At 50.7% G+C, this 20,335-nt stretch overlaps 1 protein-coding gene across 4 annotated transcripts in view; it reads right to left on the bottom strand.

The window, feature by feature from the left end:
• The window catches only part of STX18 (syntaxin 18), a 117,233-nt gene that overhangs the window by 3,907 nt on the left and 92,991 nt on the right, over window positions 1-20,335 (bottom strand). For all 4 annotated transcript variants that reach the window (XM_027598141.2, XM_027598145.2, XM_027598142.2 and 1 more), the window contains 3 exons: window positions 17,702-17,817; window positions 10,023-10,111; window positions 967-1,025 (listed from right to left, as the gene is read on the bottom strand). In XM_027598141.2, the coding sequence (XP_027453942.1) occupies window positions 967-1,025; window positions 10,023-10,111; window positions 17,702-17,817 (264 nt within the window). The remainder of the gene's footprint in view (window positions 1-966; window positions 1,026-10,022; window positions 10,112-17,701; window positions 17,818-20,335) is intronic.

Here is a 20,335-nt window from a genome sequence, read left to right as displayed (position 1 = left end):
AAAACACCAGAATGTGCTGAGAACTCAACTTTGTTACTACTCAGTAGGTTGAAGGAGAGCGAATTTGCCACTCAAACCGACTTCCTGTTGAAAGGAAAAACCCTGATTCCATCTGAAAAATATGTCTGGGTTCAGCAGCAAGTGTCTGAGCTTCTCCCTGTTTCAGGGCCAGCAAGGGTGCCCCCGGGGGTGGGCTGGGGGCTGGAGTGGGTCTAGAATTGGGGACGGCTGAGCTCCCAGCCCAGGGGGCTCGCTCTTAAGGGCAGGAGGTGGCCACTCCTCCCAGAGCTTCTAGGCGCGGGAGAGCGAGGTGGATGGGGCCAGGGACAATGAGGGTGGAGTCTCAGAGCAAGGACCACAGAAGAAGGGCGAAGGCCACAGAAGAGCATGGGAGCTGTCAGAGGGAAACGCCTGCAGGCGGAGTCCCCAGGGCTCTGTGGGTACAGCGCCGGGATGCGTTTTCTTTTGGGATGAGCCCACAATGCAGGAGGGTTTCTGTGCCCTGCAAAATCCCAGGCTTCCCGTTCGGATGGTTCAAACATTCTCAGGGAAGCAGGCCCCAAGTGCTTCCCCTAGAGGACCAGCCAACGATGGTTCACATGGGCGAACACAGCCACCTGCCTTTGCAGCCGACCCCTTTGCTGCGGGAGCAGAGAGACCCTGGCAGAGCCAAGTGCAGGAGGCTGCCCTGGCCAGCGGTTCTTCACAAGGCCCCCATCTCACCAGGGAGTCATGAGGTGCAATTTGCAGTCACTGGGAGCAGCACATGGGGGGGGGGCCTCCCATGGGCCCACAAGCAGAGGGGAGTCACATGGGCAGCTGCCTTGACCCCCAAATGGCTCAAGATGGGGTGGGTGCATGTGGCCAGGGCCACAAGTGGATGCCGGGGCCCCAAAGTTAGTCAAGTTCCCAGTTTCTGGGAAAGCTATCACACAGGCCATCAGCCCAGAGAAACCACATACACACCTCACTTCATCAAATAGGCTGTTCATTTCACCGATTAGGCGCTGGTTTTCTTGTTCAAACTGCAAGGAAAGAAACACATTAAGGGTGATGTCATACTCAAAACAACACAGCCAAAGGCAAGCGTCTAGCAAGGCATCTACACAGAGATCTTTGATCTGCCTGCTAAGGATCGCCACTGAGTCCCCTCCTTCCGGCATCAGCATGACAACATCCCTGTGGCTGGACCTGTCCCCACCTGCAAGCCGCCCTGATGCCCGCAAAGGTGAGCCACGGAGGCGCAGGGGGCCTGTCATTCTGCCCCTCTGCTCCGTTCCGGCTCCCACGGGCCTGAGCTGCCGGCCTCTGGGCCCGTCCGTTGTAAGTGGAGCAGTGAGGCCCAGCAGCTTAGCTGGGAGCCACGCCTGGCCAGCCTGCTGCCACAGGAGCATGGGCCCGGGAGCCAGAGGAGCTGTCCTGCCGGGGCTCAGGCTGGCGACCAGGCTTCGGGACTCAGTCTGGGTGAGATGCCACCCTGACACTTGGGAGCTCGTCAGAGCCCAGGTGACTATGGAGCAGACAGCTGCTCTCCGGACCATTCTTGCCGACTTGACTCTGGCCCAACAAAAGGATGGCGTGTCTGAAGCTTCGCCATGGTGTGGGGCCAGACGATCTCCTCCCCCCACCCTACAGGACCAAGCACCCTGCCTTCGCATGCCCACTCAACCCACAGCTCCTCGCCCACGTCCCACAGACCCGGTTCCAAGGCCACCTCCTCCGTGACCTATCCCGGGCCCCCGAACTTGAAGCTGTTTCTCATTTTTCTAACCTGGGCCTAGCACCTTCCAAACATCTCTTAGGAGATCTTAGGCCCTGTCATAAGCTGTGCACGTCCCAAACGCCCCGTGTGACTATGAGCTGCCTGAGGGCGGGAACCACGTCAAACCCGACTCAGAAAGGACCGCACACCGGTTCTTCCTTTCACATCTGTTAAAGCTGCAGCTACGTCCACAGCTACTTTTGGACACACTGTCCGTGCCAGGCGCTGCGTGGGGGAGCAAATGGAAGCAAGCTCTTGCCATCCGGAGGCTTTGCCATCCGACTGAAGATCCGGCTACCCCTTGCCCAGTAAGACAGCGGAGGGAAGAGAAAATGCTTATGAAAGTCACAGCGGTCACCAAAGCCATGCTGAGCATGTCACACCCAAGGACCCACGGTCTCCCTGCCGTCCCATCTGGCTCCCACTTCACGGGGAGGGAAGGAGCTGTGCTCCCTCACCTCTGCACCTGCCCACCCTGCTCCCTTTGCTACACCTCCTCACCCCTCCCTGCGTTTCCCCGTCCTCCCCTTGTGCCTCGCTCACTCCTACTCACTGGACATGGTTGGGGGGGTGGTCACTTCCTCCTCTCATGTCCCTCCAGCCCTCCATGTGGGTGCCCTCCATCCTGTCGCCACACCCTTGCTGCACCCACTCCTTCCCTGGCACCTAAGCTCTGGCCTCATCATCTTTCAGTCTCTTCCAGTCTGTCCCCCACTCCTCGGTCAGAGCGATCTAAGATGCCTGTCACATCACACCGCACCACACCAGCCCCGTCCTGTGGCCCTGCAGATCAGCGCAGAGGTGCGGCCTTCTCCTGGAGCTTGCCGCCCGCCCTCAGCACAGGCTAGCTGAGAGCTAATGGTCCCTTGAAAGCCGGCCTAGGCACCTTCCTGGTAACCAGAGACATCAGGCAGAATTAATCACCTTCCTCCATCTCCTCTTGTAAAAAGCTCCTCTGCACTTGGCCCACCGCTACATTTCTCGCCCCTATTGGGGCATCTTCCCTCCTGGGGTGGGGCCTTCCCCTCTGCCCCCCCCCCCCCCAGCGCAGGGCAGGGCCTGACACGCTCCAGGGCACCAGTCCCCAGCCCTGCTGCTTGTCCAAACACAAAGACACCTCCACTCCGAGACCCCAGACCCACTGGGTCAGAAGACTGAGGTTGGGGGGGGCGAGCACAGCTTGCAGAGGGGCAGATGTGCTGGGGAAGCGTCTGAAGGGCCACCCCAGCCCCCGGCGGCGGGCTGCCTTGCTGGCTGCCCACACGGTACCCAGACGGCCCTTCTCATTGTGCATGGAGCAGGCTGTTTAAGGGAATAAAAGCTTCACTTTAGAGTTTGAAGGTATCAGCTCTGTTAACAGTTACTTAAGAGTCCAGGATTTGGGGCGCCTGGGTGGCTCAGTCATTAAGCATCTGCCTTCAGCTCAGGTCATGATCCCAGCATCCTGGGATCAAGCCCCGCATCGGGCTCCCTGCTCAGCGGGAAGCCTGCTTCTCCCTCTCCCACTCCCCCTGCTTGTGTTCTTGCTCTCGCTCTCTGTCAAATAAATAAAATCTTAAAAAAAAAAAAAAAGAATCCAGTATTTAAGGAAAAATACAATTACTTAGCATGTAGGTACTAATTTACTTTCAAGAAGTCTCCCAGGTACTACTCAGGGTTTTTTTATTTACTTATTTTTGCAGGGGGCATTTTCTTATTTTTCTAACGACAAAATATGGCCCTGTCCTTTTAAATCCTCAGCCCTTTTATGCTTTTTAAACTGTTCCTAAGCAAGATTAAGTAGGGGTTTGAGGTAGTTTATTATTACTGGAATGTCCCCTGGGAACAAAGCTCTCTGTTTCCTCCCCAAATCCAGGGCACGTGGCCCCCGCCGCACCTCCTTTAAGGCCTCCGGGTAACTGTTACTTCTGCAGGACTCCTGTCAGCAGCAGTCAGGAGTGGGACTGGATTCTGGCTCTGATTTCCTTTCAATCCCTGGATTCTTAAGGCCACCGAGAAGTACCCAGTCCCCGGAGGAAGTGAGAGAAACAAATGCCTCAAGGAGTCAAGCAGCCATAGGGCTGAGGAGAGAGGGGTGCCAAGGCCAAGATCTTCATGGAAAGCGGCCTCCATTTGGGGGTGGGAGTTACAATGACACCGTGTTTCCAGAAACAACAAAACCTGTTTCCCACAGCCAAGTGCAAGGTAGTCACTTCATGAGACCTGGCAGGGCTCAGGTAGATCGGGTACTGGTCAGGCTGCTGACAACATTCACTTGCACCAGATCTCAGGGTGGTTTCTGATGCTGTTGCAGTGGCAAACCCGTATACCTCACGTCTCATCTGCTGATGAGACAGGGAGCGACAAATGCTGGCCAGCAGGGGCAGGCAGTGGACATGCTTGGGACTTCAGTGAGCCAGCCCCTGTGGCCTTGTGGCAACTCCTTGGATGACCCTGGACCAGTCACTGGCTTCTGTCTGGCCAGTCATGTGACAGGGCCTCCTTGTGAACAGGTGTGGTGAGGATGCGAGGGTGGGGAGGGATGGCTCCTCCACTTTCTAAGCTGTATGCCTTTGGGCAGATAACTTTCCTGTGCCTCTGTCTTCGTCACGAAAATGGGATGACAATAGTACTTAACTAGCAGTTGTTAAGAGGAAGATGTGCTAATACATATAAGTTGCTTACAAAATGCATGGCACACAGGAAGCCCTCACTAAGTGCTAATTGTTATTATTAATCTCTCTGGGAGTGAGATTCCAGATATGCAAAATGAGTCATGAAATGCTCTGAAGGCCCCTTCCACCTCTCTGGTTTCAAACTTTAGAGGGCCGCTGTGTCTCCCAGTCATCTCTCTCTCTCCAGCATGAGAAACGCTCACACAACATCTGTCCCCCACAGGGACAGGGACTTCACAAGGTGCAGGGCCTGGGCTCCATGGTCAGCACCAAGGACAGGGGTATCCACAGGCCCCCGGGGAAGGCAAACCCAGCTGGTCTAAGATACACGTCACCCATCTCTGTGAGGCACTGGAAAGGGGGACGTGCGGCCTGCATGATGGGTAAGGTGGACAAGAAGGGTCTGAGAGGCATGAGTAGCCAGACTGTCTTTGTGGGCCTCCTGCCATGGCCCCTTCCACTCCATACTGTTTGCTCTCACAGACACAATGCCCCCAGCAGCCTCCCCCTGACCCCTAAACCACAGTGGTAGGCACCACATTTAAAGGTCTAGGACTTGGGAGCTCTCCATAAAATGGGGCCTGCAACAGTCCCCACCACATGGGGTGGCACACATTAATAAATGCTGAAGTGCTCAGAGCAGTACTTGGCATGTGGTGTGTGTTACATGCGTGTTAGGCAGTATTATTTAACGGCTTTATTCCATTTAGAAGTCAGTTAGACTTCCAAATAGGGGGCCCCAAAAGGGTTTATAATCTGGTTTAAAGGATGCAAATCCACATTGTGAATACATTGTTACAGAAATCCTTTTCTAATCTAATCCTCTTTACTATAGTTTTAAAAAGAAAATCACTCCTACAAAGGCCTTTGAGTATAAAATGAGGCCAGAAAAGGTTATTTGCGTTGCAAAGACGCAAGAGCAGCTAACTGAACCGAAGACTATGAACCCACAGGGGCTCAGCCTAGAAAGCAGTCTGCCCCCCTGGCCCAGGACCTCTCGGGGGTCTTCAGATGTGATTATCTGTGCCCAACAGCTTCATACTCGGGGATCTGTGACCCTCACCTCCCTCCTCACACATCTGCCCCCGTGAACCTGAAACCTCCCCAAGGTGTGGACCTCAGCCCGCAGCCGTGTGGAGCCCAGATTCTACCAACAACTCTTGCAATGAGCGTGGCCACAGATCGAAAGCCTTGCCAGCCAGGCACCTGGTGCTTCCAGGGGCTACCACAGGGGACAGGGGCTAGGGACACCTTTCATGTAGGTTTAAGAACAGAAGTCATATGCACATCTTTAAAAATTATGCTAAGGAATACATCAATACATGCAGATGGTTTCACTTGAGGCAAGTAAAATGAATGCAGGCTTAGAAAAGGAGGTATTTTCTCTATGTAACATCAGAAAACAATTTGGTTTCACTCAGCCTGACCACAAAACATCTGCTTATATTAATGCAAACGTTAATATACCTGCATCATGGGTTATAAATGGAAATTTACTGTGCAAATCATGTAACACTCTGCAACCATTTTGGAACATGTAACAACTGCTCCTATGGGTGAAATAATGAATTAAATTGATATTATAGGGCTTAATTCATTATTTTACCCTGAGGAAAAATTCCAAAACAGGGATTATGAATTATGACCAAAATTTGCTACAAACCCTTTCCAATTTAAAACCAATAGTGCCCTGCTTCTTTCTCTTCATGTTCAGGGTTGAGCCTGTTAAGTAAGATTTGGGTTGGCCAAATTGTTAGGTATGGAACTTAGCTATCATTTCCAATTAAGAGAGAGGTTAACTGAACATTAAATAGGTGGCCATCAAAGTTCTGAACATCATATCCTGCTGCCCAATCCACTTGCAGGAACACAATACAAATTAGGGAGGTCTTGCCAGTTCCGATGGCTTCAGTCACCGGTACTGGGACCCTGAAATAACTAGCATTATTGGAAATGGTCAGTAGCATGTTTATAGACAGTGACTCAGTACAGGACCAGGAAGTGGAAGCACGGGGCATCAGCAGTCATCAGGCACAGAAAAGCCTAATGACGGGAATCCTTAATCTTCCTCTCCATTGGCTAAATCCCGTTCCAGAGATGTGCCGTGAGTGCGGATGTGCACAGGGGCTGACACCAGCTGAGCAGCTCCCATGGGCCCTGCGCACTGCTGGGTACTCTTCCACAAGCTACTGCATTCCCAACAGTTCTGTGGGGTGGTGATTTTTGCCACACTCAAGTTCACTGAAGCTAATTTTCTTGCCCCAAATTACACAGACAGTAAGTGATATAAAGAGGATTTGTAACTGACTCTGTCGAGTCTCCAAGCCCACGCACTTTCATCATCTCTCACTGGGACGGGGCATCAGTAGATTACAGACATCCTGGGTGCCAGTCTTCCTCTGGTCCACCCCAGCATTCGTCTAGAGGCTTCTAAAGGTCATGCATTGGCAAAGGTTAACAAACTTCTGCTGCTCACCACTACCCACAGGAGAAAGGCAAACTTCTCTGGCAAACAACTGACTCTTATCCTAGCTACTTCACTTATGAAGTGTATAAAAGGAAAGAAAAAAGCCTTAAAACAGAAAGTAAATTCTGCTTATGTACAAATCATTCAAGAGATGGAGCTATGCATATTTTTTCTCCAGCAAAGAAATGCAGGTCCTGTTACATTATTTGGGGGAACGTGAAATCATTATTTTCATTAATAAAATTCTGTACAAACTGAAGAGAAACTGAGATTTTAAGAAACTTCTGCCATCATCTGGCTATAGAAGAAGGGAGTATGATCTAACTGTCCTTCCCTTCCATTGGCTGGCTCCCCTGCCTCAGCCTGCCTCCCTGCGGAGCATCCCCAGGGCAATGTCCTTTGCCTTGCTCCGCTCTCCCCGGGATGAACTGTTTCAAACATCAGCAGTAGGATGTCTCCCATATTCACGTCTCTAGCCTGAGCCTCGAATCCCACTGCCCACCAAACACTTCCCAGGGATGTCCCAGAGGTGCCCCAAACACACACCTGTCTAAAATGAAATTCGGCATCCCCTGCCCCGCCCAGCCTGCTCTCCCTTCTGACTGCCAGCACTTTTTCCCAAGTCAGAAAGCTCCAGGCTCCTCCTCCCAGTCCAGGCCACTACCCCACACCTCTCTCATCTCTGCCTCCACAGCTGCACCCTGACCGACCCCTTGTCACCTCCTAACTGGAATCCACACTGCAGTCTTTTCCTTAGCCACCCTCCACATTCGAGGCTTCTGGCTCCCACGTCTGCTGGGCCTGGGGGGCATGGAGCACCTACTCAAAGTCAGAGGGTGCATCCTGGAACCTGGGAGAATCTGGAGGAAGGCAGGGGCCTGGCAAGCCACTTAAAGTTGACTTAGTCCCTTAGCTCAGAATTATTTTTGCCTGTAAAAAACAAAGACAGCTCTGCTGATTCTTCCAAAGCATATACCACAGGCTCCGAGGGTGTCCCCAAAGCAAGTCCTAGGCAAGTCACGGCTAACAGGACTATCACTGCGACCAGTTTTGCGCTTCTAAGGGGCTGATTTTAAAGAGGAACCACTCGTCTGGGGGGGAGTAAATGTCTGTGAAATCATGTTGTGTATAAAATACATATAAAACTCCACTGAGCTGCAGTTCCCACCCGCGTGACCCCTTGATGCTGCTGTGAGTATGGCAGGCACACCTCAGTCCCCTCTGCACACGTGCAGCTGTGGCCCGAGCATCTGTGCCCTGGCCGGTGTCTTCCAGCCCATGCAGCAGACAGGTGTGCTGCCACTCCGAGGGGGGAAGGCTGGGGGACCGTGTGAGCATTTGCTGGGTGCCTGGCACTGTGACGCATGACCCTCCTGGTTGGCTCACTCACTCATGAGCCCCACGGTGGGTCTGGCTCGGAGAAGAAACAGCAAGTCTGGAGAGCAGGAAGATTCTGAGTCAGCGCTCTGCCCCTGAAAGCCGATGTTCAAGAGAGAGGACCCATGCACCTGGCCACCCTCGCGGGGCCCCGCCTGCAGACCCGCGCATGTGCCACTGCTCAGCGGACCCCGGGAGGATGCCCATGTCAGTTTGCCACACGGCTCCAATACCGGCTACACTCCCTTAGACCACCAGATCCCCTCAGGGGCTCCAGTGAACTGTGATACAGGGAAGAGTGCAGGGTTTGCAGCCAGGGCTCAGGCCACAGGACGTGGCTTGGCTCTACTGGCCCTGTGACCTTGGAGGGCTTTAGAGGTTTGGTGCCTTATTTTTTCCAAATGTACAGAGGGATATTCCTGCTTCACTGGACTGTTACAAAGATTAAATAAGACAACATATGTAAAAGGCCTGGCATATAGGGGACATTCATGAGTATACATAATAGCAGTAATAACTTAAAGTGAGAATGTTCTAGTAATGCTTACTGATGATCCTGCCTATGACACTCATCAAAGGCGCTCATCGTTCGAACACCATTCTAGGCTCTGGGACTATGGCCACAAAAACAGACAAGTTCCTGCTCTCGTGGAGGGACAGGGAATAAAGTGGGGTACAGGGAAAGAGTGGCTGGGGGCCTCTGCAGGCTGGGTGGTCGGGAAGGCGTCTCTGAGAACACAGCAGTTGAGACCTGCAAGGTATGAAGACAAGTGGAGAGAAAGAGCCTGGCAACACAGACGCCTCAGTCCAAGAGGCTCAAGGCCGGGATGAGACTGGATCTCTTTCTTACTTGACAGAGCTTTCGGCTCAGAGCTCTACTACCTCTCTTCTGGAACAGGAGCTTTAGGTTAGGAATCGGGGAACTGAGGATTAGTAACCTCTACCACTTGTTAACTAGAGCACTTTGGGCCACTTTACCGCTTTTTGCCCAAGTTAACAGGAGATGGTGACGCACCACCACCTCTGAGCCTGACTGTTGAAAGGATCACGGTGAAGATGACCCCAGCAAAGTCCTGTCCCCCGTCAACTGCTGCACAAGCTAAGGTGTTGTCACTTGTCAGGGATAGCCAATGAAATGCGCCAAGTGGGACCTGGGTTCCTAGCTCCATAGGCAGAGGACAGTATTTTGCCAGGGCCGCGCTAGGAAACACCTGCTCCCCGCCCCAGGAAGACAGATTCCATTTGGCTCGATCACACCAACGTCTGAAGTGTATACAGGCACTGCAGTAAATGAGCTGGCAGGCGCTCGTGCCAGAACTATCAGTTTCCTTTTGAAACTCACCCAGAGAGGAGAGCCTACAACTGGCAACTAGACCTTAGCAGTTAAGGTGTTACTCTTCATTCTTCAGTCATTACTTATGCTTTCTCCACATTAGCATAACACCAGCAATTCAAATAATTAAAAAGCACCACAGCAGTAATTATAAAAGACCCATTTAGTCTGGAGGACTATTTTACTGCAGCTGAAAAGAAATCTAATATTAGTAAAATTATTCCAACACAATTTCTTCTTCAATTATGCTACTGCAAATTTAAAACTTATGAAAAGCATATTAAGAATTAGGAAATCAAGTGGAAAAATTGTATCTAAAATATTTATTTATAACTTTTAAAACCTGGTATAACAGAGCAAGGGCATTTAGGATGACCTCCTAACTAGCACCAGTTAGACAACACCTGACTGGGCAGAGAATAGCCTTACCATTTGTATTTCTTCTGGGGATAATTCATCGTCACCTTTGCCATCTCCCCAGGTGCCCAGTTCAGGTTGTGATTCAGCCGGAACCTTCTCTGTTAAAAAAGAAGAAGAAGAAGAAGAAAAGCAGAAGGCAAAACAACTCACTTTAGGAGGCTGGCTTGGGATGCAGGCACGTTGTGAACATGGGGTGGAACGGGATCGTACAGCTTTGTCCACATCCGGTTACTGAGGCGCCGCACCATGGTTCTCCTACCGTGCTTAGGCGTGTGCGTGCATGCACGTGTGTGTGCACTTGTGTGGGGGGGAGAAGGCGCCTCATGCACAGCGTCAGTGCCACGGTGATCTCAGCAATGGTTGCAGACCAAAGGGACAGTCTTCAGAACCAGTCTTCAAGTATATTTTACCTCAAAACACAAACTCACACACTCATGCCACGCCCCCCACCCCCTGCTTTCTAAACACTGCTGAATATATAGGTGTTTTCATTAAAAAAAAAAAATACAGGAAATGACAGACTGCTCCCTAATCCTATTTCTCTCCCAGAAGTAACTACTGTCAGCACTTTGACTTGACCTAGCGCGTTCACATACACGCAGAGATGCAACTCCCTGCCTTCCCCCCACACTTCAGTCTAGAAACAATATGGAGTTTTGTGGGTTAGCATGCTGTTCTGAAACTTGCTGTTTATGACTTCACCATATCTTGGAGATTATCCTACGTCAGTCACATAGATCTGCTTCACTCTTTTAAGCTGCTGCGTAACACTCCGTTGTAAGGATGCACTGTCCCTTACGTAGCTGTACCTCCACTGATAAACCTTGGGTTATCTGGGTTTCTCACTAGTATAATGGTACCATGTGCCAGTCCATCCTTCGAGCGCTCTTTGGTGTACTCCAGGATAGGTACCTGAGCACGAACTGCGGACTGGAGGTGGAGGAACACCTTCCAGAACTTTTTGACCACAATCACACAAACAGGTGATGGATACTTGATGAAGTGAACCAACAGCTCAGGTTCCCAGGAAGGGCTGTGCCACCCAGGACCATGCTAGAGAGGCCTGCCTGGCTCGAAGGGGGTGCGGAGGGAACAGGGGAGTGGATGGAAGTGATCTGCCCCTGGTACACACTGTAACGGAGTCTCTCTTTCTAAAGGTGACTTTGCGTCTGGTATTTGTGTCTCAGCGGTGCTTCTAGGCTTGTCAGGGGGCTGCCAAGTACTGCTTCTTTTTCTTTTCTTCCTCAACTTCAGGAAATTTCCCAGAGCTGAGCTCAGCCCCACGACATGGGCAAAAGTCCAGAGTTTTTGTTTTGAGACTGATAAAGGAAAAGAATGTATGATAGCACCAATTTAGAGAAAGCAATTTAGGCAGACCCTGTGTATAAAGTATTACCATTCCAAATGCATCCTCACAAAAAAATCTCCAGGTCATCCAGAACACTGTGCAAGTTTAAAATAAATGGCAGTTTTTGCTAGAATGATATTTATAAAAAACATTTATATATAATATACATGTAAATATAATAAACATATATAACTGATATATAAAAGAGAGACTGAAGGCACCCACTGAAACTGGTGAGCTGTTTTTCAGACAGGACATCTTTAGATAGGAGCCTCTGCACTTTTAACTCACCCCACCTCCACCCCTAGAGCCCTCTGTTTCCTATGTGACCTCATTATGGCAGCCACATCAAGCTTTGACTCTGATGTCAAGGATAAGAACACCAAAATTAGGAACACAGAAACGTCATTCGCATCAGCTCCAAGGATAACTGAGCTCTGAGCTGGAATGTCCAATTTACAAAGAGGCTGCATGCTCAGCAAGCTGCTGACCTCGGTAGCCATCGGGGTCCACCTTTCCCATCAACTGTGAGCTCCCTGAGGGCAGGAACAGTGGCTCATTCAAGAAGTGTAGGAAGTATTCACAAATAACCAGACCCATCTTAATGCTAGGGGAAACGAGTGTAAGAAAACAAACTGTAGATGGGTACATGAAGGGGGCGCCTGGGTGGCTCAGTCAGTTGAGCGTCTGACTCTCGATTTCAGCTCCAGTCATGATCTCATGGTCATGAGATCAAGCCCCCCGTTGGGCTCCGGGCTCAGTGGGGAGTCTGTTTCAGATTCTCTCTCTCTGCTCCTCCCCTACTCCCAGGTCGTTCACTCTCTCTAAAATAAGTAAAATCTTAAAAAACAAAAAAACAAACAACGGGTCCATGCAGACCCTGTGCTGGCATAGTAAGAATATGGAAGGCGGCGGCCTAAACATCTGACGAGGACGAAAGTGCTATATGACCACAGAGCTGCTGGATACTGCTGACTAAATGAAAAGTAACCCAACTAGTGGTTTTTTTAAAAAACAGGAGCGTGGCAAGCTCTGCCTAGAACTATACCACCTAGTCCTATCCCGAAGTATTTTTTAAGTTACAGCTCATGTTTCAAAAGAGAAATGAAAAGCTGAACAGCGAAGCCAAAGGATTCCACGTGGCCCCGACTTAAAAAGTCCTTCTGCAAACTGTAGACACGCTTAGCACAATGTCCGCGGGCAGATGTGTAACCCCGTGGCGGGGGGGGGGGGGCAGCTGGGACTTGGGGAGTAAGACTGACCCGCCAGCATCAAGGTCGGGATGAACGAAATGTCAAAGGCCCCCAGACAACAGGGCAGCAGCAGAGAGGTGGGCGCAGACTTCTCCCCTCCCGCACGCGCTCCCGGGTGAGCGCACACGGGCCTGGGGCTCTGCATGGCCTAGCCTCACGACTCCCAGGTGTCTCCAGCCCTGAGGCCCTCCCTGAGCTCTAGGCTCACTCCGACCACCGGCTCACTGTCTCCACCTGAAAGTCCATCAGGCGCCCCAGCCCTAGCACGCGTAGACGAGAATTCTGGTGCCGCCCCGCCCACTCCCCCCGAGCCTTGCTGCCAGACAACTCTTCCTCCTGCCTTCCTCCTCACCGTCCACCAGGCTGCTCCAGCCCCAAGCCCTGGTGCTCTGTCCCTCTGTCCCTCACATCTCCCACCCCACCTACGAGTTCATCTGCAGCTCCAAACTACGGTTGGAGTTGGAGCGCTTCTCTCGACGACCACCCCCATCACCACTGCTGTCCTGCCGTGCGACACTGTCACACAATCTGCAACAGATCTGGACAAGTCCACAGCTGCCACTTCTTCCATACTCAGCTGTGTGCCAGACCTGCCACTCTCAGCCTGAAAACCGCCAGGGGCTTCTGGCCACACGCAGAATCAAAGGCAAACCTTGACCGTGGCCTGTAAGGCCTGTAGGCTCTGGCCTCGGTCCCCATCTCGTCTGTCCCTGTGCCGTCCTCACCGGTGCCTCAGCCCGTGAGTGCGCACGCGCGTTGCCACATGCCAAGCTCGGCTCCCCCCACACCTCTTTGCTGGCTTGGTCCTCTGCCTGGAGAAGTTTTACCCGAATGAAGGTTCTGATCGCCACATCCTTGGCCACATCCCTCGTTGTATGGTGCTTCACTTTCTTGCACTTCACAGACACTGCGTTTTGTCAAAGTGAAGGTCTGTGGCAACCCTGAGTCCAGCAAGTCCACTGGCGCCATTTTTCCAACAGCATGTGCTCACTTCATGTCTGTATGTTGATCAATTTGGGGTATACCGCCATTTTAATAACATTAATTCTTTCTCAACCACAAACTTGGGATGCTTTTCCATTTATTTGGATCATCTTTAATTTCTTTCAACAATATTTTTGAATTTTCAAAATGTAAGTTTTATACTTTTGTTGAACTTATTCCCCAAGTACTTAAGTCTTTTTGGTGCTATAAGGGAATTGTTGCTTTTTAAATTTCATTTCGGATTATTCACTGAGAATATAGAAAAATGAAATTGATTTTTGTATACTGACTTTGTATCCTACGACCTTGATGAACTCATTCATTGTTTTTTATTTTGGTAGATTCCTTAAAATTTTTTGTATATAGTATTAGGTAGTTTGTGAATAGAGAAAACTTCCTTTCTAATCTAGATTTTACTTTCCTTTGCTATCTTAGTGACTTCCAGTGCTACATTTGAAGAAGGATGCGGCCCAATCCCTGGTGTCAAGCAGTGGATCTCTTCGTAGCCAGCTCTACAAACCCACATAAGACATGCGGTTTGTGGAACATCGACTGTACACGTCGGACACTGCTAGGCCCTTCATGTGCTAGCTCACGTGATGCTCACAACGAACCACGGCCACACGATACCACAAGAAAGCACAGGCTCAGAATTTACATAACTCGTCCAGGGTCACAGCTCAGGGCAGAGACCAGGCTGCAAAACCAGGTTAATCTGACTCCAAAGTTGCTTCCATGACTCTAAGCTGCAGCCTGGTTTCTTCTCTTCCCTTACAGACCCACAAACAGGTAACAGATAAAGGTGGGATACAGCAATGGTAATAGCTTTCTCTTGGGGGAAAAAAACAACAAAATTGAAATATTTAAAAATCTGTTATATATGCAGGAATTTGTACAGACAGGAAATTGTGTACACTTTTAATATTCTGATTTTACAAGTCTTTGGGATTCCGTGTAGCTAAGCAAAAGAGGACATAACAAGCATCACTAAATGATTTGAAGGAAAGGGTGGTCTGTGGAGTTGGGGGGCAGGGAGGCTGAGCCGGCAGAAGCAGGCAGGTGCTAGGGTGCAGGGGAGAAGGCAGGAGAGCACTGGCCACAGGGCATCTCAGAGACATCCCAGGACCAAGATGAGGGTGGGGGAGTGTCTCAAGATGCTAGGAGAGCAGTGAGCAAAGACAACACCAATAACAACCTCACACCCTCCTCCCCACACCCCTAAAAGGTGTCATCACCCCCATTTTAAAAATGGGGGAACTGACACTCAGAAGTGCCAGGAGGTGCTAGAGCTGGGACCATGACAGCCTCAGAAGAGACATTCTTCATACAATCCTGTCTCCTACGCGGGGGTCAGGGGCTAAACTGGAGAGCGCGCCCTTAATATCTGGTGGGCTGGCTGAGTCAGGAGAGAACCTCGTGATTATAAAACAACAAATACTGACTTTAAGATAAAAATGTAAATCGGGACTTGACGGTGTACTTCCTATTGTCCAGGGGCATGAGGTTCCTTCTACATTAGGAAACACTTCCACAGCAACTAAAAGCAATCAGTGTTCCCGATCACCCTCCTCTGTCCTTTCGCTGTTTTCAGTGATGTGCTGTTTCAGAGATTTACTGAGCACGTCCCGTGTGTCAGGCGTTGTTGTGGGTGCCAGTGTTAAGAGCAGTAAACAGCACACAGAATCCCTGTCCTCACGGAACCTACATTTTAGTAGGAGGGACAGATCGTCAAGAACATTAACAAGTGAAACAAACAGAAGGATGGTGGCACGTGCCCGGGAGAAGGATAAAGCAGGAAGACGGGAAGTGCTGGGCGGCCTCAGGCCTTCATCCTCTCTTTACTCACCCTCATTCCGGGGGATCGCAGCCTGTCTCAGGGGATCGATGCTGCCTACAGACCTGCCCCCTGACCTCCAGACTCATAAACCCAACTCCCTATTCAACATCTCTGCCAGGCATCTCAAAATTAACATGTCCGACCCCGGGCTCCTGATCAAACCAAACTCCCACATCGCAGTGAAGGACAGCAAACTTCTCCCTTGTCAAAACCTCCACGACCTTCCTTGACCCCTCCTTCCTGCCTGTCCCATGTACAGGAAGCCAAATGCTGTGGTTTTACTTTAGAATGTATCCAGAATTCCAGCACTTTCCCCCCACTCCCCTGCTACCATGTGTGTTGTGCTCCACCATTATCCTGTTTCTGGGGGACTTCAGCAACCTCTTCACTGTCCTTATTTCTCTCTTCAATAGAGCAACTGCAGGGGCCCTGCTCAAACACAGCTGGGTGGGACCGTGCTCCGTGCAGACCTCCCCATGGCTTCCCACCTCCTACGGAGTAAAAGCCACAGTCCTCGAGCAGCCTGGAGCCCTGGCATTTCCTCACTTGCTGTCCCTCTGCCCTCTGCCCTGCTCTCCAGCCTCCAGGCTGCTCATCCACCATGCCAGGCATGCTCCCTTCCCGGGGCTTCCACACGTCTGCTTTCCCCGGCCTGTGATGCTCTTGCCCGAGAGAAAGACAGGCTTCACTCCTCATGGCCCTTGGGTCTCTACTGAAATATCAAGCTCTCCGACCTCTCTGACAGGCCTAATCTCTCCTCCGACCAGGACCCTCTATTGCACAGCACCTACAATGATTGTATACTACATGGGTGTGATTGTTCCACTAACATCTGTTTTCCTATAAGCAGACGGGTCTTGTTTTCTACTCACTACTGTCCCCAGCACCCAGCACAGTGCCTGGCACAGCAGCACTCCATGTGGGCTCAGGGGTCAGCAGGGGCAGACAGCTCTTCACTGGAGATCCGCCCTCAGCTGGGCCCCAAGAATCTGTATTGGCTTCTCCCCACTCTCATCAGCCCTACCGGTATTTCTGGAATGAATGAGTGATGGAATGAGCATGCGGTGTCAGGCATGAGTAAATGTAGACATAATATCCCTATGTGTTGTCCTACGAGAAGCTGGGCCCCGTTAGTTCATGAGTGATGCTGGGGTTTTCCTTCATTAGGGACCAGTGGAGATGGGAGCTGTGCAAGGCCTCCGGCCTATGGATTAAGGCAGCCACCAGAGAGGACAGGCTCAGGCTCTATAAAGAGTGACCCAAGTGCTGCCCCTTTCTCGGTGTTGACTTTGGACAGGTTATACAATCTCTTCAAAGCTTGATTTCCTCACACGTAAAATGATGACAGCACCACCTCAAAAGACCCAATGAGACTCAAACTGTTGATGGCCCAGCATGAGCCCAGCACAGTGGAGGGCTCACTAGGTGCTGGTCTCCCCACCTCTCCCCACTGACATCGTTTCTAACCACAGAAAGCGCCCCTGGCATCGTCCAGGCGCTCATTCCCACACTGCATTCGGAATTCCCTCTCTTGTACAATGCAGGGAATAAATCAGATGGAGGGGCAGTACAGATCTGCATATAATCCTGAATCTACTATTTATGAGTTTTTAAGTTTCCCAGCCTCTCACAGCCTTTCAGAAGGCTCATCTCAAAAACAGGGCCACCAAACCCATCCCAGGGGGGCTGCTCTAAGGACGGTGGTGGTGTCTGCAAGGATTCAGGGCAGTGCCTGGCATCTGGGAGACGTGCAAGCAATGACAGTCACTGTGATAACACGGACGAGGGGACTGAGGAAGACGTCTGGCCCCCGGGCCCTAAGCACACCATCATCCTGGCATTCGTGCAAAGCAAAATCCCACCCCTGCTACACGTGAGATCCGGCAAACTAGGCATGCACTGCCTACGCAGGGTGGCCACGCAGAGTCAGTGCTAAGAGGATGCTGAGATCCCGGGACAGGGCACCACGTGGGGGCAGGGGAGGCAGTGCTCCACCTTCCATGAGACCCCAGCCCCCACCCTGGTGGTGCACTGCAACTCAGGCCCTTTCCCTGGACTCTGCCAGCTCCTGGGTGGCTGGAGGAACCCCAACAGGCATCAGCTCCAACTGGGACAGAAAAAAGGCTGCCCCTTCTGCGTTTCCTTTGCTTTATGCAAGTACAAACACCGCAAGATGTCTAGGACTGTGTTCCTTTTTCTGCTTTGTATTTCTGCCAGTACGTCATAAGGAAGAGATGCAAGGCAAGACTTTGGTTTCAATTCATACCTGGATATTCTTCAGTGACAGGTTTTTCTTCAGAGTCTTGTGAAGGATTCTGTGAAACTTTCTCAGAAGACATGGATTCTCTCGTCTTTGTATTTGGTTCTGGTTCCAGCTTAGATCTAAATAGATAATTAGCAGTCATATAATTTGCTGACACAGCAAGATTCTATTCTGACAACAGAGGGAGTCACGTGTGACCCCTGCACACGTGTTCCGTGCCCTCTGCCAGGGAGCAGAGTTGCTAAGCAGTGTCCATCCCAACACCCTTCCAGCAGGGCACTTACTACAAGGGACCAGGGTCACCGCCTGCAGGGGGAGGACTGGGCACCCCACCAAAGCTCACGAGGGAAGGAACGCAGTCAGTAAGCGCTGAAGGAAAGAACGCACAAACCTGCCCCACATACTGACACCGCACTCAACACGTGCGTGGCGGAGGCTGACTGTTCAACAAATCCAGGACACTGGCTGTTCCACACCAGTGCAAAAGTGTTGCTAAATACACACACACACACGCGCCCACACATTATGTAGTATATATAAGTAGTATCTTAAATAAGTTAACTATAAATACACAAGCGACTCGTCTCAGGAACCAAGGCCTCTGCACTTGGCGTCAGCCTCAGGGCCCCTCTTAGGGCCGTACTATTTTCCAGCTTCAGGGCTGGGCTCGAGCTCACCTCACGCAGAGAGGCCTACCCTGTCTCTCCGACCTCAAGCAGGCTTCCCCATGTCACACCGTGCCACAGCCCTTGTCCTCCTGATAGGCAGTTTCCTGCGTCTGGGGTGACCTTGCTACTTCACTTGTTTACTGCGTGCCTCGCTCTGCGGGAGGGCACGCTCTCAGAGCAGGGCTCTGGACTGCCGGCCATGGTCGCTGCGCAGCCCTGGGTCCCACATGAGTGCCTGGCATTCAGTGTTTAATAAATACAGGTTGAATGAATGGATACCTTATAACAGTCAGTAATTAGCTAGTAGGAGAAAAAACTTGTCGATCATGAAACGACAAGCCTTATAATAGCTTTCCTGGAGTCGACACAGCACTACAAAAATTATGGGTAGACTGCTAAAAAGATCGATGATGAATTCCATATTACGAGCCAGGAAGACTATACATAAAAGGAACAATGTAAATACATACAAGGACGCTCTTGTTAATGCCACAGCTAACATTTACTGAGGGCTTATTATGTATTGGGCATTTTTCTAAGCACGCTATCTGGATAAATTTATTTAATGCCATACATCCCTATAAGGTAGGTAATGATACTGATGACCTTCTTACAGAGGAGGAAACCGAGGTATACGGAAGTGAGGAAACTCGCCCAGGTCACACACTTAGTCAATGGCTGGGCTGGGATGTGACTTAAGGAACCTGCCTCAGAGGCATGCTCTTAACAGTTGCTCCATGAAGAGTAGAGTCTACCCACCATGTTCCATGAAAAGGGGCTTCTGGTCAAATGAATCTGAGAAAACTGAGTCAAAGCTAGATGGGTATTTTACTCTACAACTTTTTAGAGCCTTTATTTTTTTCTAAGATTTTGTTTATTTATTTGACAGAGACACAGCGAGAGAGGGAACACAAGCAGGGGGAGTGGGAGAGGGAGAAGCAGGCTTCCCGCAGAGCAGGGAGCCCGATGCGGGGCTCGATCCTAGGACCCTGGGATCATAACCTGAACCGAAGGCAGACGCTTAACAACTGAGCCACCCAGGCGCTACCGATTTTTAGAGCCTTTCATAATGCTAAAATATATTCTGAATTTCCAAAAGGATGTCTTTTCCAAATAACCTGTGACTGCAGAGACCATTTTCATGGGGCTTTTGGAAAAGACAGGGGGCTAAGAAAGGATGTTTAGGAAATGCTCTTCTCGAACATTCCTAAAAGAATTTTCAAAAGTAACTATAACATCAACCTTCCTAAGCATCCAGCGACAATGGCGGGGAAACAAATCAGTCTAAAGCTTAGTGCCTCGAAACAACAATAATCATTTACCACCCATCAGTGTTTCTGGGTCCAGAAAATTTGGGAGTGGCTTGGCCGGGCAGTTCTGACTCTGGGTCCTTCCTGAGGGTGCAGCCGGATGCTGGATGGGGCTGCATCACCCGAAGGCTTGCCACAGGCAGGAGGATCCCCTTCCAAAGAGGCTCCTTCCCATGGCTGCCAAGCGGATGATGGCCGGGAGCCTCGTTCCCTCGTCAGAGGTCCGTGCGAGTGTCACTGTCTCCCCAGAGCAGGCAGTCCCTTGAGACTGCGGCAGAAGCGTCAGTGCCTTTTATAACAGCCAGGAAGTCACATGCTGTCATTTCTGCCCTACACCATGGCCCAGGCAGTTACAACGGTCCCCTCAGGCTCAAGGGGAGGGGACACACACCTCACATCTCCCTCCCAGCGGAGCAGTGACAAACTGATTTTAATAAGACCATGTGGGATGGGACATGTTTGGATGCAGCCATCTTTGGAAAATACATCTGCTACTCTAAGTTTCACAAATACACAGAGATATAGTTATAAGGATATTGATCACAGCACTACTTGTAATAACAAAACAATGACTTAAATGTTCCTCAGAAAGTGCCAGGTTGACAGTGACAAGATTCAGGGAAAGAGAAAACCCCATTTGCAATAGCCAAAACAAACAA

This window comes from Zalophus californianus, chromosome 2 (genome assembly GCF_009762305.2).
Source record: "Zalophus californianus isolate mZalCal1 chromosome 2, mZalCal1.pri.v2, whole genome shotgun sequence".
Taxonomy (NCBI): domain Eukaryota; kingdom Metazoa; phylum Chordata; class Mammalia; order Carnivora; family Otariidae; genus Zalophus; species Zalophus californianus.
The sequence above is the reverse complement of the archived record's forward strand: the minus strand, read 5'-3'. Positions and strand labels throughout refer to the sequence as shown.